The sequence below is a fragment of the Gekko japonicus genome, unplaced genomic scaffold, assembly GCF_001447785.1.
Source record: "Gekko japonicus isolate JY-2015 unplaced genomic scaffold, Gekko_japonicus_V1.1 scaffold313, whole genome shotgun sequence".
NCBI classification, from domain to species: domain Eukaryota; kingdom Metazoa; phylum Chordata; class Lepidosauria; order Squamata; family Gekkonidae; genus Gekko; species Gekko japonicus.
The window spans coordinates 844,947-872,009 of record NW_015174283.1 but is presented as its reverse complement, the minus strand read 5'-3'; the positions used below and the strand labels follow the sequence as shown (position 1 = coordinate 872,009).

Genomic DNA, 27,063 nt, shown 5'->3' with positions numbered 1-27,063 from the left:
TCCCCCAACATTCTGCATTGCCCCTTTTAATAAGGAGCTGCTCTGCAAGTGGAAATACAAAATCCTCCTTCCCTTCCTGGCCATAGATTTTTGCAGATTAAAAATGGGTCAGAGATGCCCCATTGAAGGGGAAGTTCCTGCACAATGAAAACCTTCAGAAGAACTGAGGTGATGTTAATCCCTATAAAAAGCAGAGATGGGTTATAAAAAGGGGAAGGGACAATATATTAACAATATCCCCTTAAAATAAATAGCATCGTCTGGGACTGGGGGGAGGGGAGGGGAAGAAGAGGGGGGGTGCACTGAATTCATGGCTGGAGCAGAGAAAAGGAATCTCCTCCCCCTCTTTGCTTCCCTCACCCCCCCCCCCAGAAAAAAATGGATTGTACATTAAGAGCCAGGATGGAGGGGAAACAACCGAAATGCAGCTGCTCCACTGAAATTGCCGATGGTTCAAGGGGTGACGGGTACAAGAAGAAGTCGGGCCCTCACTCCCGTGGCTCATCAGGGGCAGGGATCTTCTGGCGGCTGGGTTCAACGCCCCAGATTTCACGGGCGTACTGGGAGATTGTGCGGTCGCTGGAGAACTTTCCGGAGCTGGCAATGTTCCAGATGGCCTTCTTGGTCCATTCCTTGGTGTTCTGAGATGGAAGGAGAGCAGAGCAGATGGGATCGCGAGACAGAAGGAACCCAGCCTCCTCCTCCCGTCAACTGCCCCCACCAGATCATCATGGAAGGCCCTCTCAGGCGTTCCTGTTCTCTGAGGTTTGGTGGGCAAGCTAGCAGAAACAGGACACCCTCACACTGGAATTCGCTGATGAGACACACACCAGCCAACTCAGTGTGTTAGGCTGGCTTTTGTATGGAACTGTCACCCTGCTCTCGCTATTAAGGATGGGCTTCCCTTTGCCGGTTTCTGGTTGCCAGGCAAGAGATAATTTTTAGTCAATACAATAAAATAAACAGTGAATTAGAAGATGTCTGAGGGAAATTGTGTGGTAATAGGTGGAGAGGAGGTAGTAAGTGGTCTGGGGACTGAAGGTATGCAGGGAGTGTGAGGCCCCACATGTGGTGAGCAGAAGTCCATCAGTGGCTATTAGCCACAAGGTATAGATAGGAACTCTCAGGCTGGGGCAAGTGACGCTCTGTATTCTTGGTGCTTGGGGGGGGGGGGACAGTGGGAGGGCTTCTAGTGTCCTGGCCCCACTGCTGGACCTCCTGATGGCACCTAGTATTTCTGGCCACTCTGTGACAGAGTGTTGGACTAGATGGGCCATTGGCCTGATCCAACATTGGCGTCTCTTATGTTCTTATGTGAGGTAAATACGAGATTGGGTGGTGGGCAGTATGGTGTCTTCCACTAACACCTGACCAAATGTGACACACCCTCCGCCCCCCACAATGGCCTAATCTCCTGTCACAATTGCGCAACTCCCACTGCATGCGCACATTAGTGGCCGCCTCACCTTGTACAGAGCGCTGACCTTCTCTTGACATTTAATGTAGGCCTCATAATCAGCAAACACTTTGAACCTACAGAGGGGAGAGTACCAGAGAAAGCAGCCATTTTAATCCATCAAAGAACACCTGACACATTTCTCAATGTGAGAGAACCCAAGTGGAACAAACAGAGATTGGGGGGGGGGGGTCCCTCCTAAGACACTGCCCTCCCCAAACTCTGCACTTTTGTTCTGTGACATGATTTCGGGACATCACGGCTCTGGAGAGACAAGTCTCCAAAGGACCCTTCAGAAGTTGTAAACTCTTCCAAGCAGGATCTGTTCTTTGCTGCTTAGGAAGCTCTTAATGTACCACATACAGTAATGGTGCTGTATAAATCATTGCTATACTTATTGGAAGCCAATTAGCACAGATACCTAAATGACATGGCTGATGACTCAACCCAGCCTTCTGGAAAGTGGAAGCCCAGGAACTTGTTTTCCAAAATCTAGGCAGGGCGGGGACAGAGAACATACTGGGGCAATAGGAGGGCAACTCTGGGCCACCCTCACCCACTTGGCCGAAGCCCCCACCTGAGACTGCCACCTGCTGGACGATTGCGGGAATAATACAGGCAAGGCACAAGCAGTAAGCTCTCTGTACCACCTCCACTGCTCTGGCCGCAGCTTGCCCAGACGTGAGCCACAAATGGACTTTTTCACTGCACCCCTTCATTTCAGCCCACCAAAACACCCCTCCTGAGCAAAGTTTCTGAGAATGGCTTTTGTAGGTGGGGTAAGGACTCTCCTGCTTTCTTGGATCTCCAGTTGCTTGGCCTACAGAAACCACTTCGTTTGGGCCTCTGTGCCAAGTTTCCTTGGAACAGTGTGGTGGGAATGTTGAAACACAGGATATAAAAGGGATGAAAGACTGGGGCCGGGCAGGCTTTTGCCCTTTTGTAATAATAGTAGGCAGGAGCGGCCCAAAACAGGGTGTTCAACAGAGAACTGATTCATACGTTGCTCTTCGTACAAACTAAGTGCTTAATGCAAAAATGCATGCCCAACCATGAATGGTGCCCACGAGTATAGTTGGGTTTCCAAGCAGTAAATGGGGGGTGGAACCCTGCAATACCTTCCCAATCACCATTTCCACATTCATTTTCTTTAAAAAAATGGCCCATTGAAAATGCATACATGATTGCACTGGATATTTGCCTGGACCATAAATCAGCAAGCTAACTGGCTCTCAGTGGGAAGTGCAGTGGCGCAGTGGCTCAGTGGTAGAACATCTGCTAGGTATGCATAAGGTCCCAGGTTCAGTCCCTGGCATCTCCAGTTCAAAGGACCAGGCAGTAGGTGATGTGAAAGACCTTCACTTGAGACCCTGGAGAGCCACTGCTGGTCTGACTAGACAATACTGACCTTGATGGACCAATGGTCTGATTCAGTATAAGGTAGATTCACGTGTGTTCATGTGCATATTCAGTGCTTGCAGAGTAAGTTCTGTGGCTCAGGCAGCTTTTGTTTAAAGGGTCCTAAGAATTCCAGCAGATGTTGTCTAATGCTTTTATTGTTGTGATGGCTTAGAAAAAGCCAGGACTCCTGTGTGTACAGTTGAATTGTTTTATTTTATATTATAAATATCCTCGAAAGCCTTTGACCACAAATGCAATTTGTGCATTTCTTTTTTAAAGTTTTTAAGATTAATGTTTCTACTTGACACATTTTTTTAAAAAAGGAACCCAATCTAATGGAAGACCTCTCTTGCATAAGCCCCATTCAAAGGAATAGGAGCAGTTTCCAATTTGATTCAATGGTATGTGTAGGATAAATTCTTGCTAGATTGTGCCCACGGGTGAAAATTCAGAGATGTTGTGGCGGAACAGGCCTGCAGGCCCTATCTCCCTGGCCCTCCAACACCTGGAGAGGCTTTTCTTCCATGGGTAGCCCACCGCCACCACCTGAGGTTTGTAGGAATTGGCCAATGGGAGGGTCAGGACTTCCCTTCCCAGTTCAGAGGCCTTGCCTCTGTGTCTCCTGCTGCCCAGCACCTGGTCAACACAGGGACTGTTTACTGCCTTGTGTTCCCCTGGAAGAATAGCCACTTGCCCACTGCCTGCCTTCCCCCCGGCGCTCCTTTTAAAAAAGCGTGTCCAAGACGGTAGAGGTCTGTGTGGTACAGAGAACCACTAACGGCATCCAAAAGTTATAAAGTATCTATTAAAAAGAAAACGTTCACAAGTATACTTTTAGCACAGCATCAGATTGAGGAAGGGATTCAAAAGAAATGGGTAAAACGCAATTTCTCTGTCCCTCTCTATACAAGCCCTATCAGAAGTTAAAATATAGGACAGGCTCCTTAGCTTAGGAAGTTACAAATATCTACAGAGTATCCGTTACCTTGAGAAACTTTCTGTAGCTCTCTGGGGCAGCACATGGTCAATGGCTGCCTCCTCCAGACCTCAGTGAAGAGTTCTGTCTGCCCTGATGGACCCAGCACAAAAGAGACCTTCTTCCTTGTTCCCCTGAGTTTTATCATCTCCCTTTTCCTCACCCACTGACTGGGTCAGGCCAAGTCAGAGAAGCATTTCCTGAAGCCTCCAGAAGTTTCCTTCCTGAAGCCTCTCTAGCATTTAGTTCCTCCAAATCTCTGTTCCCTGCTTGGACAAGAAGGGAGAACTTGACCCACCTATTACCTCTCCTGCTAGATCTATTAGCATTTGTATGAAGGTGGGCTGAGGTAAATCTGGAAAAGCGGCTGAACCGACTCCCTCCTCTCTGCCTGTTCTCTGCCCAGTGAGGAAAAAAATTAGAATTCAGAGTGAAAGTTTTACTCATTTCAAACATCCAAAGAAAAAATGCATTTCTTCACAGATGTCATGGAAGAAAACAGGAAATTCTGGGAGAAGTCTGTATCGTTGGCCTGGAGGGGACCCAAACCCATCCTGTCCAGCCACTATCCCAAAGCAAGACTCTGTCTAGGACAGAACTCATTTGTTACGAGGGCCAGAGCTTACATAAATGTCACTTTGTTGGGCCGGGCCATATGTGCCATGAAAGGATATGCCAGGTAACAGAGATATAAACTGTAAGAACAGCAGCTGGTAAGCTCTGAGTTGGTGTATTCTCACTGCAAGGCCTCATGGGCTGGGTGGGGGGGGTACAAAGGAGAACCTGCATGGGTGGACTGGACAGCCAGTGGTGCAGCCCTGGGCAGACGCTCCTACGCTGCTTGACTGCCGCAGACAAGGTTGTTCTGCCATGCTGAAGCCACAACTGTAGTGGCTTTGCCCACTCTTCCCTGAGCAGTCTCCTTTTCCCTCCCTTACACTAGTTGCTTGTGGGCCGCATAAGAGCCCTGGACGGGCCGGATCCGGCCCCCGGGCCTTATGTTTGACACCCCTGGTCTAGGACCTATAACCAACCTCTGAGTTGCACCGCAAAGCAAAGAGTCCCAGCAGGTTGAAGCCAGAGAGCCAGAACGGTCCCAGGGCCTTTCATCAAATCTGCCGATCTTACCTGTCGTGATACATGAGCATGTTGACGATATCTTTAAAGAGGTCTGGCTGCTTAGGGGAGAAGAAGCCGCTGTTCATCTGGTCAATAGCCTGCTTGAGTTCTGGGATGCGGTCATAGTAATCCTTGGCACAGTATCTGTAGGGAGAAATGGAGGCCGTTTAGCACTAGCGGACAGGTGCGTGGCACCTACACCTGTTCCATGATGGTCCCCCCTTCCTCCATTGCTGCTCTTCCCCACCTACGCCACCCCCATCCAATGCACATAACCCTCTGCACCAATGAATCACTCTCCTTTTTTCAGGGCCTCCTACTGTGTGCACAGCAAAGGCAAGGTGTCAGCCAGGGACTTGTGCTCCGGCACATGATGTTACAACAAATCTCAAAAGGAATCCGTCCACCCTGATACCACTTTTATGTCCTGCCTTTCCTCCTCTGGATGACACTCTTGAGGGTCACCCACACTTCATCCTCACAGCAATCTTGCAAGGTAGGTTAGACCAAGTCGAGGCTGTTACGCGGGAGATCTGTGCGTGGAATTGCCTGACGTTCTCCAAAGAGCAGCTAACATCCCCCCCATGCTGTTTCCCTAACAGCAGTATCCCACCTTACCAGAGCTATGAGTAGCCACAGTAAGGGTGGGGAAGGCAGAGGCAAAGGAAGTAAATTGAAGGGCTGGAGTGGAGGGCATTGCTATCAGGGAAATAGCATTTCGCTATCAGGAAAACAGAAGTTGTCCTATCACAAACTTTTAAAAGCCTATCTTAAAATATAAATCTCAGGGAAGGGAGGGAGCAAGTCTTCCAGGGTGCATCCACCGCCCCCCTCTTTGGCTTATAGCCTCAGCAACACCATGGCCTCAATCCAAACTGGCTACTTGAAATGCTAAAATATCACCAGATGTGTTAATGAGTCTCCCATGTAATTTGTAGCTTCGCTGGAAGAGAGACAATGACCAATCTAGTATGCATCATAGCTAGGGAGGTTTGAATCCAGGTATCTCTGGTCCAAGTTTGACATTATCCATACCGCATGAACTTTCACACCTTTTTTTTTTTTACCTTCCATTAGATTTTTTACCCCACCCTTCCTCTAAGAAACTGAGGGCAGCATACATAGTTCTCCCCTCCTTCAGCAATCCGGTGAGGTAGGCCAGACTGATAGTAAGTGACTTATCCAAGGTCACTCAATGAGTTTTACTGAACCTGGGTCACCAGTCCTAGTTCAGTATTCCAATCACTACAACATGCTGGCGCAATTCTTCCTTCTTGGGGGTCTACCCCGGCCCCCAAACTACTTTTTTGTCTTTATTTTATCCTGGGAGGGGGATTAGATTTGGGTAGACATGGGCAGACTCCACTCAGGGCTACCTAGCAATTGCTGACAGACAGTGTGGTGGTTGTGTTGGACTAGGATCTGGAGGACCCAGGTTCGAATCCCCACTCTGACATGGAAACTTGCTGAATGACCTTGGGCCGGTCACACATTCTCAACCTAAACTTCCTCACAGGGTTTTTATGAGGATACAATAGCCATTAAGAGAACAATGTAAGTTGCTCTGAGTTTCCCTTGGGCAGAAAGGGAAGGAAGGAAGGAAGGAAGGAAGGAAGGAAGGAAGGAAGGAAGGAAGGAACAGTTTTGGAAGGGTTTGCCTGCAGGGAAAGTAGAACAATGGTGAGGAAAGATTCTAGCTATTTTTAAAAGAAATTATTTCAATTTGCAGTGAGAAGCTATGATAGGCTTCGTTGGAGAACTAAATTTAAATTTTAGAATTAATGAATTCTTTGCAGCCCTTTCCTCCTCCCTCAAACATTATTGTTTTATGTTTTAATGGCACTGACAAAAATTACTGCTTCTTAGCTGCAAATGTATGCAAAGGATTTGCACTTTGATTCTGGAGCACGTTCAGCTTCTTCAATGATGCATTAGCAAAAATGTCAAGCTGCAAAGGAGAATGTGTTAATGTGTTTTAACCTCTCAGTTGTCCTTTGGCGCTGGGAGTCAATGTGAAATATTCGTACATGGGGTGTTTCCTTTGCTCTTGGAATCAGAGCTTTTATAAATGGTGGGACAAGTGTTACTTAGTTCTTGATATTTTAAAAAAAGTAATTTCAGAAAGAAAGAAAGAAAGGAAGAAAGAAAGAAAGAAAGGAATGAAGGAAGGAAGGAAGGAGGGAAGGAAGGAAGGAAGGAAGGAAGGAAGGAAGGAAGGAAGGAAGGAAGGAAGGAGGGAGGGAAGGAAGGAAGGAAGGAAGGAGGGAAGGAGGGAAGGAAAGAAGGAAAGAAGGAAGGGTAGATAGATGATGGGTAGGTAGGTAGGCAGGCAGGTCACCTCAGCCTCTCCCAGTATTCACCCATATCTTCCAACTAAGTAACCATATTGTACAAACATTCCCTATGTAATGATTCACAGGAAAATTATAGAATATGCTTGTCTAAGATGTTCATTTTACAGGTATCTTTCTATATTGTTTTTCTAGATTCTGCCTGGGGGGAGCACCCAGATCATCCTCTAGGCAAAGGGCATTTAATTTCCAAAGGGTATTTAACTCTCTAAGCAATCATTGACAGGACATATGGGTTTAGCTTTTTCCCCTGTAGTTTGTACAGCACCTAGCACACCATATAGCATGCCCACCCCCAACACGGGACAGCCAAAGAGATTAGAAGATGGGCCAGAAGTCCTGGTGACCTAGAATATGTGGGGTAGTTCTGACCCTCTCTGGCACCCACCCCTTCCTGTCCAGCTCGTCCACATCCTCCACCAGCATGCCGAAAATGAAGAAGTTCTCTTCGCGGGCTTCCTCGGCCATCTCCACATTGGCTCCGTCCATGGTGCCAATCGTGAGTGCCCCGTTCAGCATAAATTTCATGTTCCCGGTACCGGAAGCTTCTGTGCCAGCTGTGGAAATCTGCTCAGAGAGGTCAGCTGCTGGAACGACTGCAGAAGAGGGAGAAACCAAGACTTAATGGGGGAGGGCCTCTGGATACTGCCACTGCCAAAGGGTCACGGATACAACACAGCCCAACTTACTTTTTTCTGCCAGTGAGACACGGTAATTTTCCAAGAAGATCACCCTGAGTCGGTCACCGACGACGGGGTCATTGTTGACAATGTCTCCGATGGAGGTGATAAGCTTGATAATCATCTTGGCCATGTGGTACCCAGGGGCAGCCTACAGGGAGGGAAGAGGGACACATAAGGGGAACCATAATTGTCATGGTAACAGCGATGGCAAAGTCCTCCCAGTTCTCCCACACACACACACTCCCAACTCCCTTTATTATCCATCCTCATCCCAACTGCAAGCCCCAGCACCCTCAATCCCCCATAGCCCATCACCCCCTGCTTCTCACTTTGCCTCCGATCATGATTGTCCGGGGCACAAAATGTTTGTTTGGTTCTCTCTTGATCCCTGCAAGGATGGGCGGGGTGAGGAGTAGAGAGAGAACACACAAGAGGGAAAGAACAGTCAGAATGGTTTGCCTAGGATCCTCCTCCCCACTTTCATGAAGCAGAGGTGGACTGAGTATCAACTCAGTGCGTTGGGGTAGTAGGCCAGATCACCCGTTCCTCCATTTTGGCAGCAGGAGAGGGAAAAGGAGGTGTGAGAGGAGGACACGCTCCACAGGGAGTCCATCGCTGCCCTGTTTTGGAGCGCGAGCAGGTAAGAGAGACAAAGAGATTCACCCTCTTCTGCCTCCGACTTTTATTCTAAAACTTCTGGACCCCTTTGGGAAGTTCAGAGGGGAAGAGAAGCTGGGCAGTCAACCAGAACCCCGCAGAGGGCCAAATGCAGTTGTGTGGCCACCACTTGGCAACCATAAGCCCAACGGGTCACAAAGGAGACAGTGGAAGACCAGGAACTGGGGGTGGGTGGGCAGAAGGACAGAGCACCCAAGTCTGCAGAAGAAACAGACGCCACTCACGATTGTAGAAGGTGATGATGTGGAGACAGTTCAGCAGCTGCCTCTTGTACTCATGGATTCTCTTCACCTGGATGTCAAAGAGCGAGTTGGGGTTGATCTTCACCTTGTACTCTTTCTCCAGGTAGGCAGCGAACTTCAGCTTGTTCTCCTGGGTGCGGGAGGGAGAGAAGGGAGTAGCAGAATTAAAAACAGAGGACATGTTTGGGCAGAGAGAAGGAGACCCTATGTTCTGAATTCTGTCATGTACGTATGTGAAGTTCTAAAATGTTTTTCTGGTTGCCAGTACCATTTTTTTCCTGTTGAGTTTCACATGTGTGTGTGTGGGGGGGGGGGGTGATAAGAACTAACTAAGAACCCTAACCCTAACCCTAACCCCCAATCCTCGTTCTCTGACTGCCCGAAAACCGTGATACTCCTTTTCCCCTGGAGAATTACTGAGTTCCAAATCTGAACATTTCCAGGAAATGCTGTTGACAAATTTCTTGTCTAGGCTGTTATTTTAGTCCATGATGTTTTTTAAAAATGTGTGTTATCTATTTGGCTTTATTGCTTTGTGGTTTTAGTGATACCTGACCCAGGATAAAGTGCATTAGAAAGCCTAATATGTCACATAAATCTAGGCCCAAGTTCAGGCCCTGCCGTGTGAAAGGCCCTCAGCCCCATTTAGAAGAAGAAGAAGAAGAGATTGGATTTATAGCCCACCCTTCACATGGAGTCTCAGAGTGGCTTACAAACTCCTTTCCCTTCCCCTCCCCACAACAGACACCCTGTGAGGTGGGTGGGGCTGAGAGAACTCTGACACAAACTGCTCTTTTTCAAGGACAGCTGTGCCAGAGCTTGTGACTGACCCAAGGTCACATCAGCAGGTGCAAGTGGAGGAGTGGGGAATCAAACCCGGTTCTCCCAGATTAGAGTCCGCGCACTTAACCACTACACCGAACTGGCTCTCTTTAAGTGACGCATTTAACCCCTACACCAAACATTTATTATGTCGCTCTCACTAAAGGCAGATTTAGCACCAGTGTGCTAGATGCTTTACAGAGCAAAGGGTCTCTACCCTAGACGGGCATTAGATAGGGTGGAGGGAAAAGGTCAGGAATGGGTAAATGGATAGGTACAAAAAGATAGGGAACACAACGTTACAGCAGAGGAACAGCACGAATGCTCCCTGGCTCTCCTCCTCCTCTTCCTCACCTGCTTGACTTTTGCTACGTCCCGGATGAAGCCCTCGTCGTCCACATAGTTCAGCAGTTTCTTCAGCTGATCCAAATCAGCAATGTATTCCTCTCCAATGCGCTGGGGGGGGGGGAGGAAGAAAGTGTCAGGACCAGTGAGGGTATGGATGTGCGTTCTCCAGTCAGATGTGGGACATTTGGGAAAATACAGGTGATCGAGGATCACAAGAATTCTGTATGTCATTTCCTACCTACGTTGCCTTCGCCCATCCTCTGTATTTGAACAATAAAGTTAGATTCTGTTCATGGCAGAAATGGATAAAATTACAAAGAAGTTGAATAATCAAGAAGACAACGTGTTTTTTCAAGAATGGAATGACTTTAAAATATATCTGGAAAAGAACTGGGATGTAAAACAAAACTTAATATGTTTAGATCAATATTAAGTCAAATGATGTTATCTTGAGGTTGGATGATAACAAATGATGTGTTAATGATATAATGAAATTTGTAAGAAGGGGGAGAAGCATTGCGGGAAGCCACTGGAGGGAGGGGAGGAAGGGAATGAGGTAAACAATGGACTGAATGATTTAATCTTATATGCTATGTTCCTAAGAAAATAAAAATTTGTTTTCCAAAAAAAAAAATAAAGTTAGATGCTTATTCTGACCCATAGAAAATCTACGTTTGATGTTAGTCAGACTGGCAGCAGCTCTCCAGAGTCTCAGGTGGAGTCCATTCCCATCCCCTGCTGCCTGATCCTTTCAACTGGAGATGATGAGGATTGAACCTGGGAACCTTCTGCAGGCCAATCGAGGGTTCTGCCAGTGAGCTCTGGCCTCTCCCCATGTGCAGAGTGCCTTTCTAACATTATAACCTATGGGGTTCATTGACTATAATGGTCCTCATAGGCTATAATGTAGCTGGAAAAAAGTGTTTTTTTGCACACCTCTGTTATGCTTTTCAGCATCATTTGTAAGCTGCCTTGAGTCCCAGGAGCAGTGTGATATAAATATTTGAATTAATAAGTAGTTTGGGCAGGTTGATAACATTTAAACAACTTCCTGTTTGTTAGGTTAGGCAGGGTTCTGACAGTGATTGTTCCACCTCTGTTATACTTGACCTGTAAATAATGACAAGGGGTGGGTAGACCTGTTCTCCGTAGGCCAGGTCTACCAATATAGTGAAAAGGGGTGGGTAGACCTGTTCTCCGGAGGCCAGGTCTACCAATATAGTGGAAATGGGTGGGTAGACCTATTTTCCAGAGGCCAGGTCTACCAATATAGTGGAAAGGGGTGGGTAGACCTGTTATCCGGAGGCCAGGTCTACCAATATAATGGAAAGGGCTGGGTAGACCTGTTCTCTCGAGGCCAGGTCTACCAATATAGTGGAAATGGGTGGGTAGACCTGTTCTCCAGAGGCCAGGTCTACCAATATAGTGGAAAGGGGAGGGTAGACCTGTTCTCTGCAGGCCAGGTCTACCAATATAGTGGAAAGGGGTGGGTAGACCTGTTCTCCGGAGGCCAGGTCTACCAATATAGTGGAGAGGGGTGGGTAGACCTGTTTTCCGGCCAGGTCTACCAGTATAGAGGAAAGGGGAGGGTAGACCTGTTTTCTGGAGGCCTGATCTACCCCCATACAGGACATTTTCCGTAATGAAATATGACTTGATTCTGTTTTCTCTTAAAATGTTTAAGTTATTCTTAAAATATAGTTTACATATACTTTAAAAGAATTCATTCTGGGATTTTTACAAGGTTATGGAAATAATCTAAAAAAAACCCCAACCCTAATTTACATGATAGCCAAATGCAGACTCGCTCACAACTTTAATGCTACTAGCTTTTTTGGCTCACAAGGTAGCATTTCTGCCCACAACACTGTGGAGCTTAGAGGGAACCTCGCCAGTGAAGACATAAATTACTTCTAAGAGAATACAGATTCCTATTGGTTGCGAGCAGACTAAAATTAGGAGGAATTGCTTGAGAATATTTTCTCCCAACAGTTCTTACTGCTGTAGGCTTCGGTTAACGTCCACAAAACAAAGCTCTGATCTAAATGAGAAAGAAGCCCTGCAGGCAGCCACCAGCTGTGGGCCAAACTAAACATTACCGGGGAACTCTTTAAAAACAGTCCTGTTTAGTTTGGCGCCGCATTGCTGGACTTCCCATTATCAGCCTCCCATCCAAGGGCCCTCGTTCCCCACCACCGCGCACAGAGACGGCCTCACCTCAGCGATGATCTCAGCCAGTCCTGGGTTGCACAGAACGAGCCAGCGACGTGGGGTGATGCCATTGGTTTTATTCTGGAACTTCTGGGGCTCAAACTCATAGAAGTCTTTAAATCTGGGAAAGGAAGTGTGTTGGGGGGGAGAGCAGAATATCAAAAGAATGGAAAGAGCAGAATATCAAAGAATGGAAAGAGAAAATGAAGTGAGAGCAAACGTGCAGCAGAGGAAGTGAGAGCAAAAAGACATGGAGCCAAAAGTCCAGAAGGACGAGGAAGTTTAAAAGGAAGGATGAGAGGTCATTGCTGGGAATTCATGAAGGGGGAAGCAGCATTACAGAAGGAAAACCGGGAATAAATCCTGTTACTAGAGGCACGCCTTTCTGCTATGCAATGAGAAAATGCCATCTGTCTTCTAAACATCGCGACATTTAATGGCTAAAGAAAAGGGGGCTTGCTAAGAGTTTAAAAGGATCAGGTAGCAGGGGATGTAAAAGACCCCCACCGAGATGCTGGAGACCCACTGCCAGTCAGAGCAGGCAATACCGGCTTTCGTAGGCCCAGGGTCTGACTCGGTCAAAGGCAACTTCTCATGTACCACAGAGCAGTACCCCAAGAGAGCAGAGAGAAGGGCCAGGGAACAGATCCTGAATGGCGCACGTGTGCATGGGGGAGGTACTTACATGGTGGCCTTCAGAATATCAGAATGGATACGGGCCACCCCGTTGACAGCATGGGATCCCACAATGCAGAGGTGGGCCATGTTGATGCGTTTGACACTGCCCTCCTCCACCATGGACATGCGCCGTAACCGGTCAAGGTCACCAGGGAACTTGGCATAGACTCTCTGCAAGAAAGAGAGGAACCCCCCCAAAACCAAAGCAAGCTATTCACTGCTCCAAGTACAAAACAGCAAGCACTGGACTGGAGGTGTCTGGTTTCTTTCCCCCTACGCCCTGTAAATAGACCCCAAACACTCTTCCCAGCTTCGGGACCAGTACCCAGAGGGTTGTGGCTAATGTTACCTTGGCCTCCAACCCGTCTCCCCAGAGGGTTTACACTCACATCAAGGAATCGCTGGTTGATTTCAAAGATGATTTCCAGGTGACGCGGTAGGAGGGTCTCAATGAGGTGGACGGGCCAGCGCTCCAGTGCTTCCGGCAGTACAGTGTGGTTAGTGTAGGCACAGGTCCGCACTGTGACATCCCAGGCCTGGGGTGGGGGGAGAGAGATGGGGCACAAGATGGGCACATCCTTCCTGGTACTGAATGTGCTTCAGTCAAGCCAGCAGCCTCTAGCATTGTATATGCAAATGACACAAATATACACACACAGGCTGCAACCCTAAGAAAAATTTCCTGGGAGTGAGACCCACTGGGACTTCAGAGCAGATCTCACTGCCTCCTTCCAGAGTTGCCTTTGAGCCAGCAGGAAACAGGGCCTCACCCCAAAACCTGGCTTTTATTCCAGGGCTCCTTCTGGAGCAGGCAATGATGCGCAAGTCTCCGAGCATGCACCAAGTGCCAGTAGCCCTCACTTTTCTATCACTGAAGGGCTGGAGTTCCAAAGGGCCAGGCTGGGACCCCAGAACTACCTCATCTGGGAATTCGGCACAGCCTCACCTTGTCCCAATCCAGTTTCTCAATATCCACCAGGACTCTCATAAGTTCTGGGATGGCCAGCGAAGGGTGGGTGTCGTTGAGCTGAATAGCAACCTGGAAGAGAGAGGAAATATAACCAGAGGGGGCAAATATTCAAGAAAGAAAGCCCAGCCTTCAAACCTGATAGTCTCTTTGCCCCCTTTTCACACTACCAGGAATCCCATTTTACATGGGAACTGAGGTCAGCAAGAAGGCTATTCGCTTAATACCACATAAGGACCAAACCAAGCCAGGAATACAATGTATTGGTTTCTTTGTTTATTGGTTTGTTTATAGTGTGCAAGGGTTTCTTCCCCTACCATTGTAAGCCATTTTGGGTCCCTTTGGGGAGAAAAGCTGGAGGTAGATAAATATTTAAACAAACAAGCAAACGAATAAGCAAGTCGAAGATACAATTTGAAGCTGAAAGCTCAGGTTTCCACCCATTACACCACACCCTCTCTCTCTGAGGGCTGCAAACCTCCAGGTGGGGGCTGGAGATCTCCTGGAATTGCAGCTGATCTCCAGACCACACAGATCACTTATTTATTATTAAGACATTTATTCCACTTCTCCTGGACAAAACGGCTGCTTTGGAAATTGAACCATATGCCATTATACCCTATTGAAGTTGCTCCCCTTCCTAAACCCCACCATTCCAAGCTCCGCCCACAGGTATTTCTGTTGATTAATTTTTTTTTGCATGTTGCTTAGTGTAAATGTTCTGTATCCAACTGGAGAACCTAGAACCACACTTGAAATATTGCAGTGTTTTTTGTAGAAAAGTCCAAGACACATTATCAAAGGCTTTTTCAGCATCTAAGAACAGAAAGGCTGCTCTTCCGCTCTTGTGTTTAAGAAGTTCTAGTGCATCAACAACAAAACAAACATTGTCTTTCTTGTATCTTTTTGGTACAAAACCTGTCTGGTCAGGGTGAATTACTTTGGAGATACATTTCTTTAGTCTATCAGCTGTAACTGAGGCAAAACATTTATAGTCCACATTCAACAATGAAATGGGTCTATATGTTTGCGACAACACTGGGTCATCATTTTCTTTATAACTTAATGTTATATATGAGCATCTTGCTGGGATGGTGGCAATATATTATTTTTGCTTATATCATTCATAACTTTTTGTAAGGGCAAAGTTATATTCTCTTCAAAACTTCTGTATCTCCAAACCATCTGGCCCTGGTGCCTTATCCTTTTTTAGATTCTTGATGGCTTGTGAGACCTCTTGAGTTGAAATGCTTTGATTCAAAATTTCTCTGTCTTAGTTCAAAAATTTACAAGTTAAGGCTTCTTTAATATATTCATCCACCCTCAGGTATTTCTGGATCCAGAGTTGGCAACCCGGCTCTCTCTCAACACAGACTACGTTGGCAGCCAAGGGTCCCTCACCCCTGTCCGGGGGAAGTCTGTACAGGCCAGATCCCCCGTTCCCCACTGCCCTTGAATAGCAAACTCATCCCTGGAACACTGACTAGTAAATTCTCTGCTCCCCTGCCCCCTATGGCATCGCCAGTACCTTATCTGGGAAGGCATCGAAAGAGGTACGGACGGGATCACGGGAGCCAAACTTGGAGGACTTGAAGCGGCGGATGATGTCTTGAAGGGTGGCAGCCACAACAAAGTACTCCTGTTTCAGACGCAGCTCTTTGCCTTCGAAGAACTGCAGGGGAAGGAAGGGGGGGGCTTAGAAAGTCAAGGACAAGGGAATCCCAGCTGCTCTCCATACTCCCGGAGGGCAACAGCCTCTAAGAAAGATCCCTAGCAGCAAGCCCAGGTTAAGACTCAGGAGTTCCAGCTTCTAGTCACCTTTCCTCCAAACCACAGGGAAGGAGCTGGAAATGAACAGTCTTCAATTGAGTCCAGGAGCACCTTAGAAATCAACAAGACTGGAGGGGGAGCGTAAGAGTTACAACTCCCTTTGTCAAATCTGACGAAGGGAATTTTGACTCCCGAAAGCTGACTCCCAAAATTAATTTGGATATTGAATTATTTATTTTGCCGTCAAGACACAGCTGTGTTATGGCGACCCCATAGGATTTTCAAGGCAAGGGACGTTCAGAGGTGGTTTGCCATTGCCTGCCTCTGTGTAGCCACTTCCAAATACTTTGTCAGGGCTGATCCTGCTTAGCTTCCGAGATCTAACAAGATCAGGCTAGCCTGGACTATGCAGGTCACAGCATCATGTCCAAGGTGCTACTGAACTTTATAACCTAGCTCTTCTACAGCAGACCAACACGTTTACCCTCCCGAAACGAATACTCTTCAGCAGAACTCCAAAAACAAAAGCCACATAATTACCATTACGAAGACGAAAACATCACGACACACTCTGCAAGCTTTAGAATTCCCCAGAACGTTTTGCCACTCAGACGTGCAATCTGATACCGGACAGCCACACCCTGTGCCCACGGAAGTCAGGAAACAGACAAACGGGCTTTAAGGTCATCGCTGGTAAGGTCTGTTCCCCTCTGCTTTAAACAAGCATACCAAAACATTCCAGCCCGATGAAGAGTTCTGGAGATCTTGAAAGCTTACGTAATTCTCTTGTGCTATTTTGGCTGGTCTTATTTACATGCCTTCTTCCTCATTTTTGGAAGGATTTTACTATGGGCCAGTGTGTATTTCCTGAGGCATCAAAAAGTACGTTTTCATATTCTCCTCTCTAAAATTGGATTTTGAGGAGCGCTTTTAAAAAGTTACACCTTAACTACTGTTAAAAACCTAGCACTCCAACACTTCATGTCCTTGCGTTTTCTTCTCCGACCTTTAAATCCAATATCACGCTTAATCAAAAATTAGGTGGTGGTTGTTTTCTAAATTACACTAGAATATAAATGAGAAGTTCTGCCTACAAAATCTTTCTAGCTCTAGGCAGCAGCCAGCTTGTTTCAAGGGGAGATCAAGGTATTCCTCTGTTGGAGGGGGGGGACGGACCTAAATGGAGATCTCAAACTGGGAGAGCCACTGAGCTTGGCTCTTCACTCAGCACCGGAGGAAGGAGGAGGAGGGCTCAGGACACTCCTTGCTGGACACAGGACCTGGATTCAAATCCCCACCTTGCCCTGAAACTTGCTGGGTGACTTGGGCCAGCCACTTTTTCTCAGTCTAACCTACCTCACATGGTTGTTGTGAGGATTAAAAGAGAAGAAGGAGAACCATGCACGCCACCCTGAGATCTTTGGAGGATAAAAGCAAGAGAAAGGAGCAGGAAGGCAAGGAGGGAAAGAAGACATCTGTGCAGTCTGAAACGCTCACATTCAACATGGAAGTAGCCACAACCAAAACTAGGGTTGCACAGGATAGATCTGTACAAGCCCGAAACGTCCTGAGCAGTGTTCCCTCTAAGCTGAGTTAGTGTGAGCTAGCTCACAGTTTTTTAGCCTCTGACTCACACATTTTTGTCTCAACTCAGGAAGAATGGCTCCAGAGCAAACTGATTTACGCAGTAGCCAAATTGCTCACTCACGTCTTTAATGCCAGTAGCTCACAAAGTAGAATTTTTGCTCACAAGACTCCACAGCTTAGAGGGAGCATGGATCCTGAGGTGTTTTGGGGAGGGAGCCAAGATAGATGGCAACGGCACCTACGTTATCATTGGGATACAGCACACGGGAAATGTTCTCCGCCAGGTTTCTGTCCAGCACCGCCTGGATGTAGCCACCAACATTAACTGGAGAGACCAGACAGGGTGGAGGGAGGAAAAAAAGAAATCAAACAATTGATCAGCACAATTATCTCCAACCAAAGAATCACAGCAATCTCTGTCATACAGAAGGAGGGCATGCACGAAACATTGGAAGTAACCTGAGATTGGTTCCCATGTGTGATCCGCCACTTATCTGTGCACCCCCAAGTAATAGGTATTAGACCAGTACATGTGGACGGACACATACATCTGCAACTAGAGAGAAATGCATCTGCGTGTGGAAGTGTGGCTTCCCAAGACCCGGACACTCAGCACCCACATCCCAGAGGGAAGCAGCCCCCTTCCCAGCCCCTGCCCCACGCCTGGCAGAAAGGCCCACTTACAGTCCTTCAGGTTGAATTCGTTGGGGGCCCGGGCAGACCACAACCGCATTGTGTTCACGACGTTGTTGCGATACCCGGGGATGGGAGTGTCGTAGGGGAGGGCCAGGACCACCTGCAAAGCAAGGGAGTGGAGGACTCAGCGCCAGCAGTGTCAAGGTCTCCTGCAGGACCTGAGCCACTCAGTGGCGCCTGCACCTGGTCATGCTTCCAGGGACACTGAGAAACGCAGAGGGCAGAGTTCCCCTTTGCAAATTACAGGAAGAAAGTCCCAGCTCCCTGGTGAGTCCTTTGCCTAGAAAAGGGAACGTCAGCCTTCCCTCCCACCAGAGCGCTTTTAGGGTTACTTGTCGATGTGTGCTACCTCCTCCTACATCTCCCTTCCGCTCAAGGTCTGCACGGGCTCCCTGAATCACCTGCAAGATTCTAGTCCCCCGTCTCTGCCTCTCTCGCCTTGGACTGTGGCTCCTCCTTTCTATTCACCCAGCCGACATCTTGCACTTTCTGCTTTCCATGAGCAGCTTGCATGCTTCTTTCTCATGCTCCCCACCCTGTATCTTCTGCCACGCCACGCCCCTTTTCCAGGAACAGTACAATCCTACACAGAGTCCCACCAGCCTGAGGCTACTGAAATCAAGAGGACTGGACTGGACTCTCTCTCTCTGATAGGATTGCATTGGGCAACCTTCAGCCAAGATGGTATCAGTCTGGTCCCCTGCAATCTGCAGCCCAAAACTTCAGAGAAACATAGAGCTGGAAGGGATCTCAAGGATCGTCTAGTTCAATCCCGTTGCACGAGGCAGGAAATTCACAGCTACCTTCCCCTCTTCCCTGCACGAGTATTCCATTATTCATTTTATGAACCCTGTCCAGTACATCCAACAGAGTCTAGGAGCTTTTGGAACAGGGCAAATATTAAACAGAAGAAGGGAAAAGGCATACACCTTAGTCCTGCTCTAGAACCACAGATGTATCGCAGTTTCAGGCCTCCCCTCCAAACCCATACAAGGGTGCATTTGTGCAGAGGTAGGCAGACCAAATACCGGCATACCCAATTTGCAGGAGGTTATCATCCTGCCACTGAGTGAGCACACAAGCACACACACCCATCACCACTGCATCGATGACCGCACTGGGGCTCTCTCTCACCTGCGTATCAGCCCATTTCACCCCATCTGGGCCATGCTGTACACGTCCATAGAAATGCACGGGGATCATATACTCGGGACGCGCCTTTTCCCAGGGGTTGCCGTAACGCAGCCAGTCGTCTGCCTCCTCCAACTGCCAGCCCCCGCAGATCTTCTGGTTGAAGATCCCAAATTCATAGCGGATCCCGTAGCCGTAGGCGGCAAGGCCCAGAGATGCCATCGAGTCCAGGAAGCAGGCTGAACAGAAACAGTGGGGAGACGGTTAAAGGAAACGGGACCAGAGAGGGGACAGACTGACTCTGGGGCTTGCAACTAGAGCTCTGGGTATCAAAAGTGAGGGCAATGAATGTTTTATATTGATTGCTGTGTTTTAATTGATGTTTTATAATCTATTATGAACTGGTTGTCAGTTCTTGGAAGCCGCCCTGAGCCTGCCTAGCAGGGAGGGCGGGGTAAAAGTGAAACAAACAAACAAACAAATAAATAGTTCTGGGGGCAGTAACAAAGGAGCAGGTGAAATAACAGGGAACCCCCCCATCCCTTGCAACAGTACAAGGACGGAACTGTCCCGATAAATACACTGCAGAATGGGGGAGGCAAAATGTCTCGGGCTTCGGGTACATAAACAGGCCAAACCAGGTCCCTGAAACAGGGCCTGCGTCAGCATACCTTGAGTTGGGGCAACTGCCAAGGCCAAGGGCTTCCAGAGGGGCCTGCTGCCACCTTTCCCCACTGACTCGCCTCCCCTGCTGCCCATCTAATTGTTGTGAGCTCTCCCAACCCCACATTCCTGTCTTCACGCCCTGCCCAGTACCACTGGGGAAAGGGTGGCAGAAGCACTCACGACAGTGGCGCTCCCAGCTGTACACAGTTGGGGAAAGGGGGTAGGAGCCCTGGGAGGGCTGGCAAAGGAAGGGGAGAGTGAGGGAAGGGTGCATGAGTGGGGCAGGAAGGGAGGAACATGCAGAAAGGTGGGCAGGAAGGTGCAAGTGGGGGACCCAGGGGGCAGACGAGGGGGCCTCTAGGCACTTTCTGCCCAGGATCCACCAAAACCTGGAACTGGCTCTGGCCTGAACTTCTGCCACTGTCTCACACACATGAAGCTGCCTTGTCTCACATACATGGAGCAGAGGTCCATCAGTGGCTCTTAGCCACAAGGTATAGATAGGAACTCTCAGTCTGGGGCAAGTGATGCTCTGTCTTCTTGGTGCTTGGGGGGGGGGGCAACAGTGGGAAGGGCCTCTAGTGTCCTGGCCCCACTGGTGGACCTCCTGATGGCACCTGGTATTTTTGGCCATTCTGTTGGACTGGATGAGCCATTGGCCTGATCCAGCATTGGCTTCTCTTGTGTTCTTGTGTCCTGAATCAGACCCTTGGTCCATCATGGCTTACTCAGACTGGCAGCAGCTCTCCAGGGTCTCCAGCAGAGGTCTTTCACATCACCTACTGCCTGGTCCCTTTAACTGGAGACACCTAGGACTGAATGTGGGACCTTCTGCAAGCCAAGCATATGCTCTACCACTCCGCCACAGCCCCTCCCCTAACTCTAACATCCCTTAACAGTTCCAAACCCTTGGCTTCAGAGTCCTGCTCTCACTTGCCATGAATGACACCATGCATGTGCACAAGATCATGAAATGGGGGCAAGTTTGGGGCAGCAGGAGAGAGATAGAATGACTGGGTGGCCAAGCCAAGCAGCTCCAAAGCTTCAACTAGGAAACAATCTGTGTGGGCCTTGCGAAATCAACCTATGCCTACATCACAGGGCTGGTAAATTCTGAGGCTAGAGGGGAACATATGAAGCTGCCTTGTCCTGAATCAGACCCTTGGTCCATCAAGGGCAGTACTGTACCCTCAGACTGGCAGTAGCTCTTTAGGGTCTCGGGCAGAGGTCTTCATGCCTCTCTACAGCCCCTTCATGCCTCTCTACAGCCGCACACCTGCCAGACGCCCGAGTCCTCCGTTGCCCAGACCAGCATCTTCCTCAATCTCTTGAAGTTCCTCCATATCCAGGCCTAACTGTGGGGCAAAAGGAGAGGGAAGGAACAAGATTGGCAGGTGTTGGGCAATAGGGCCAGATCTACACCCAAGCAACTGCCTGGGATGACGTATGGAACAGGGCAGAAATGCAGCACAGGAGCTCAGAGGCCTCTTGCCCACCAGTGGCACAGGTGGTGACAGGTATCGCCTCCAGGATCTACACCACTTCCATCCGGGCCTCAAATGAGCCCCTGCAGCAAAGCCACAAGGGCTTAGATTGGACCCAACGAGCACCGCTGCAAGAGACAGCGATGTGTGCCCCTTGCTTAAGGTGAGAAGTACTCTGAGCCAACCCCAGTGCAGAATTACTTTAAAAAGGAAAGGAAAAGAAGCTGGGAGAAACAAGAATCACCCCAGCCTCCGGCTCTCACCACCCCCATCCTTTCCCCCCTCCAACCCAGCAGTAGCCCCAAACCTGGTAAATAGCTTCATCGCAGGCATTCTGCAAGCCCAAGTTGACCATGGTGTTCTGCAAAGTGCGGCCCATGTAGAACTCCAAGGAGAGGTAATAGATCCGCTGCGAGAAAGGATGAGTGAGTTAGCAGGGGTGTCTTAGGGGACACGCCCCCTCCCAACAGACTCAAAAGTAGTGTTGTCCATCAAAGCAGAATGGAAGGCCCACACCATGGGTCCCCACACAGCCCCCACCAGCACCTTTGCTGGCGCTTGCCAAGTGTTTTTAGAAAGTGGGTGGGGCCAGGTGAGGCTTTTGCCCAGCAGGGCTTCTGATTGGCTGTGCAGATTTTTTTTTAAGTGTTGCTTTGGCAACAGCTGCCACCATAGCCCAAGAATCTTCACTGCGGCAGCCATTTTGTGGCTGTGCCCACTACACTGTGTCAGAATTCCAAAGGTGCCCACAGGCTCAAAAAAGTTGGGGACCCCTGGCCCGCATGTTTTGTTGTAACCCAGGATTAGGACCCGGCATTTGTACTTTACGGAACTTGGTTTTTATAGCCACTTTCAGTCTTTAACAATTCCAAGCACTCCCCAACAAAAAAAAGAAAGGAAGGAAGGAGAAAAAAGACAAAGATCTGAGATGGGGTATTCCTCTGCTTGTGTTACATGCCTCAGTGTGCCTCTTGGATAATACATTTTCAAGTCGTATTTGAAAACCGAAATCAATTGTTCCTAATGCCAGCAAACTTCTCTGCTGTAGATCTTGTTCTAAAATACTACATGCTTTCTGACTGCTAATTCTGACAATGACTGGGTAAGGGAGTGAGGGATGGGCAGGGAGTGGGCTCTCTGGATCTGGCCCAACTGGCCAATGGCAGGTAGTCAAACAGATACCTTGTTTACCTGAGATGCCCCTTCCAAACAGCAAAAAATACCCCCAACCAAGTGCAAGGGGTTGTGGCTTGTGGCATTCACACCTTCTGAACAAGAAGCTCTGCCCTGGGGGCTTCACCATGCCTTCTACCCCTGCACCCCACAAGTGTCTGCGCCAGCCCCAGAACCTTGTGACCTCAAGAGCATTTGGCCTCCCCCCCTCCCCCTCCCCTCTGCAGCCAGGATTAGAAGCTTCAGATTCCAGGTCATCAGGGCTGAGTACCAGTACTTTTCACTCCAGAAATCAATCTCTGGGGGGGGGGGGGGCTGGTTGTGTTTATTCAGTTGCCAGAGAAAAGCACTCTGCACATTCTCAAGATCTCCTCACCGGGCACAAATGAAACTTCTGTCTGGGAGCTCCTAATGGCTTGTGACATGTACAAAAAGATAGGAACACATTCTTAGGGAGGAGGAAAGCTGTCTTCTGCAGCACATAAATATTGCAAATGGGAGCCCCCAGAAACCATGAGCAGCGTTTAGTGCTTCTCCTTTGGCCAAATGACCTTTTGCAGACCAGCTAAGCTGTCTCAGCCCGTCTTGGGTGTGCTGTTGCCACCCGTATCTGGTATCCTTCACTCTGCCCCCACCCCTCCGGGCCTGCTGACACAGACCTTTTCTTAAATTAAATGGCAAAAGTTCACAGCAAATGTCAAGCTGGGCTAAATTTAAAGAAACATTGAGGATCCTGCTGTTGCCTTCCAGGCAATGGTGCAGACTTTTCTCTGCCATTACAGGACTGGGAAGAAAAAGGCCAGAGGAAGGCCTGGAACTTTATGCCCTAGACGTTTGCATCCTTGCTGTTTCTATTGGGAGGGCACAATCACAGGTTTGGAAGAAGGAATGAAATGAAGCAATTGGGGGGGGGGGGGCTAGGAAGGTCTTTGTACCAAAGAGAATGCGGAGGGAACTGGGTTGACTTCACTGGTACAGGGCACCTGTTCTGCCATGCCTTTGATGCCTATTTCAGAGAAACGGAATGTTTTGAACCGAGGCACATTTTCCCAGCAATTACAAAAGGATAACTTAAGTTCTTGTCTTAAATGAGTCTTGATGGGAACTTGTAGAACTACAAAGCATCCACTCCAGCAAGGATTAGAAATCTGGCTGAAGAGAATCATCTGAGGACAGACCCCCCCCTCCCCTAGGCAAGGAGCAGATTGGGAAAGGCAAAAGGCCCCAGCGCTGGCAGTGCGAGGAGCTTGGAAGATTATTGAAATTAAGTAATTGCCAGGCTTCCCAGAGTTGGGCGATGCAGGAAATTGTCACTGGCCACACTTTCTCTAAGCCAAACTGAATCCAAGACAGCTTCTGCCCAGAGGTGGGATACAGCATCGCCTCCTGTTCTTCAGTCCTAGCGCTGGAACAGCCAAGCAGGTGAAGCCTGGGGGAATGAGGATCCATTCATGAGTGACCTCGGATCTCTCAGCCTCTGATTCCACCATGTAAACTGGGGGGGGGGGGTTAATGGTACTGGCCTACCTAACAGGGATGTTGGAACACTATTGTGCATATAACACCCTTTTAATACTTATGCCGCACTTTGCTTGTAAGTAGTATTTATTAATTATAACCCCATCAATGAAGTGTCCTTGAATGAGCATAGAATCATAGAATCACCAAGTGGGAAGGGGCCATACAGGCCATCTAGTACAACCCTCTGCTCAGTGCAGGGTCAGCCTAGAGCATCTCTGACAAGTGTTTGTTCAGCCGCTGCTTGAAGACAGCCAGTGAGGGGGGAGCTCACCCACCTCCCTAGGCGGCTGATTCCACTGCTGAACAGCTCTGATTGTTTCCCCTCCCTGCACCAGTAGTCATAACCCGTGTTCTCTCTAAGCTGAGTTAGTGTGAGCTAGTTCAGTTTTTGAGCCTCTGGCTCACACATTTCTGTCTTAGCTCAGGAAGGATGGTTCCAGAGCAAACTAATTTATGCAGCAGCCAAACCGCCTGCTCACAGTTTTAATGCCAGTAGCTCACAAAGTGGAATTTTTCCTCACAGGACTCCATAGCTTAGAGGGAACATTTAACCAACCGTCACACCACTGGGATTAAAGCAAGTCTTCAGAGACTTTTCCACAGGAGCCTCTGGCTTCAAGCAGTTTTTTTACAAGTTCACTCATAGTTCTCTGGTTTTGCAACCCTTGCGAAAAGAACCCCAAAGAGGGGAGAGCAATTTCCCCCTCTGCAGTTGTTTTCGCTGCTTCTGCACCAATAGAAAACTGCCCAGCCATGTGCCCTTCAAGATATAGGTGGGACTCCTCTTGCACTGTGGGCCTTCCACCCTGATCCGCAGCTGGGAGTAGCCCTCTGCCATCACCTAGCCTGCCCGGTGGCATCTCAAGCCGCTATTAATATCCACCAACACCGGTTCTGATCTCCTCTCCCCCACCCCCAGCCACCTTCCCACACAGGCGAGGGTTAGCGACCTGGACGCCTGCCAGCTCCTCGTGTTCCCCTCTCCGTCAAATATATAAGGCTGACTCCTCTCCAGCGCCGGTTTTCCTGCAAAGGACACAGACGAGTCTTCTGGATAGGGGCGCGCAAAAGTTGCAAAGGGCTTCCTTGAGGACGCAACGGCCGGCAAGCATCGCCGTAAAATGCAAAACCTGGCCGGACTGCACCCAGGATTCCCAACCTCCAGGTGGGGCCTGGAGACCCCCTGGAATTGCGACTGATCTCCAGACAACAGAGATCAGTTCCCCCGGAGAAAAATGGCTGCTTTTGAAGGTGGACTCTATGGCATTATGCCACGCTTAGGTCCCTCTCCAAACCCTGCCCAGCCCAGACACCACACCAAAACCTCCAGGAATTTCCCAACCTGGAGTTGGCAGTTCTAATTAACGCTGCACAGATTTGGCCCCAAACAAGCGGAAGCGATGACCGTTCTGAAGGCCGGGCAAGAAGTGTCAAGGCGGGGGCTAAGTCTACCTCCCGTTTAGGAAAGCAAAGAAGTTGCCCCCCCCCCCCCGCAGGAGGGTGTAGAAAGGGGCTCTGGGAGCTCCTCCCCGTGGACCCCGCCCCCCGCCCTTCCGTCCCCCCCGCCCCCGCCCCCCGCAGCGCCAACAGCCCCTTGGGAAAGTGAGCCAATCACGTATCTAATGCTCTGGGGCTTCTCGAGGAGAAGCCATCCCCGAGAAATCGAGTCCCGGGAGGAGGAGCAGGCGGCGGGGGCCAGGAGGAGAGCGAAGGCCGGCGAGGGGAGCCGCGGAGGAGCCGGACTCGCTTGCGCGCGCCCTCGGCCCAGCTGCGCCCCCCCCCCTCCTCCTCCCTCCGGGCCGCTGCCTGGTCCCGCGCTCGGCCCGGCGTCGGGCTCACCTTGGGGTCCTTCTCGTAGTAGTGTTGCTGGGTGCGGATCCAGCGGCCGACCAGGTGGTCGCGGACGGTGTGCGCCAGGGCGAAATAGTAGTCGCGCGGGGTGGCCACATTGCGGTCCTTGACGAGCGTGAAGTGGAGGTGCCGGTTGAAGTTCTTCTTGAGGTCGGTCACGTTCTCCACGCCGGCTAAGCCGCGCACGCTGATCTGCTTCCTCTTCTCGTGGTCCGACAGCGGCCGAGACATCCTGGCGGGTGGAGCGGAGGGACGGGGCGGACGAGCCGGGGCTGGAGGGATCCGGGGGCGCCGCGCGCTTCACTTCGGCACCAGCAAATGCGCCCCAAGCCCCTCCCCTCATGCATTATTAAACCAACCGGCCCTGTGCATTATTCATGAGGTGGGGGTCTCCCCCCACACCCCAGGGCTGCGCACGCCCCCTTGCTTCTTAAGCTCCGCCCACTGGTCCCGGGAATTCCTCTTCTCCCGGGGTCACCGAAAGAGCCAAGCCGATTAGCATTTCGTCTCCCTTGTTCGGCTTACCTACTAGAAATGTCGATTCAGGTGTTGGTCTGAAGCAGCAAAACAAAGTTTGAGTTCAGTGGGGCACCTTTAAGACAGACAAAGTTTTATTCTGGGTATAAACTTTTGTGTGCGTGCAGGTCTTAAAAGGTGCCACTGGACTGGTGGGCACTCAATGAAATTGCTGAGCGGTCAGGTTAGAACAAATAAAAGGAAGTACTTCTTCACCCAAAGAGTGATTCACACGTGGAATTCACTGCCGCAGGAGGTGGCGGCTGCTACAAGCATGGACAGTTTCAAGAGGGAATTGGATAGGCATATGGAGCAGAGGTCCATCGGTGGCTATTAGCCACAAGGTATAGATAGGGGCTCCGGGGCAAGTGATGCTCTGTATTCTTGGTGCTTGGGGGGGGGGAGCAACAGTGGGAGGGCTTCTAGTGTCCTGGCCCCACTGCTGGACCTCCTGATGGCACCTGGTATTTCTGGCCACTGTGTGACAAGAGTGTTGGACTGGATGGGCCTTTGGCCTGATCCAACATTGGCGTCTCTTATGTTCTTTTGACTCAAACTTGGTTCTACTAGAAATATGTAAAGTGGAGCTTTGATGCTCAGGGAAAAGCACATGCTCAAACAAACCTCTTCTCGATTCTTGGTGTATCTGGACAACCTGCCAGGGCTCTTCAACCTGTATGCCTGAGTCCTCAGGTGCATCTAGAGTCGCCAACCTCCACATGGTGGAGGAGGAGGA

At 49.5% G+C, this 27,063-nt stretch overlaps 1 protein-coding gene across 1 annotated transcript; it reads right to left on the bottom strand.

Annotated features, from left to right (window-relative positions):
* Positions 1-26,149, bottom strand: PYGM (phosphorylase, glycogen, muscle). Its single transcript, XM_015423934.1, has 19 exons — positions 25,800-26,149; positions 21,574-21,675; positions 21,059-21,137; positions 19,120-19,355; positions 17,974-18,085; positions 17,532-17,614; positions 15,461-15,604; positions 13,912-14,004; positions 13,355-13,501; positions 12,973-13,136; positions 12,294-12,408; positions 10,083-10,184; positions 8,889-9,036; positions 8,316-8,374; positions 7,993-8,134; positions 7,692-7,899; positions 4,962-5,096; positions 1,467-1,533; positions 1-641 (listed from the first exon to the last, which is right to left on the bottom strand). Exons 1-19 carry the CDS (start codon positions 26,040-26,042, stop codon positions 489-491), a joined length of 2,532 nt encoding a protein of 843 aa, XP_015279420.1. The 5' UTR covers positions 26,043-26,149; the 3' UTR covers positions 1-488.
* Positions 26,150-27,063: the final 914 nt, after the last annotated feature.

Bases quoted from the DNA above. Each gene is read 5' to 3' on its own strand.
- PYGM (XM_015423934.1), bottom strand. From the start codon at position 26,042: ATGTCTCGGCCGCTGTCGGACCACGAGAAGAGGAAGCAGATCAGCGTG. The intron at 12,409-12,972 runs GTAAGTACCTCC...TTCCTTTCCCAG, and splicing joins GATATTCTGAAGGCCACCAT to ATTTAAAGACTTCTATGAGT. The intron at 5,097-7,691 runs GTGGGTGCCAGA...TTCTCCCTACAG, and splicing joins GACGAGCTGGACAGGAAGGG to ATACTGTGCCAAGGATTACT.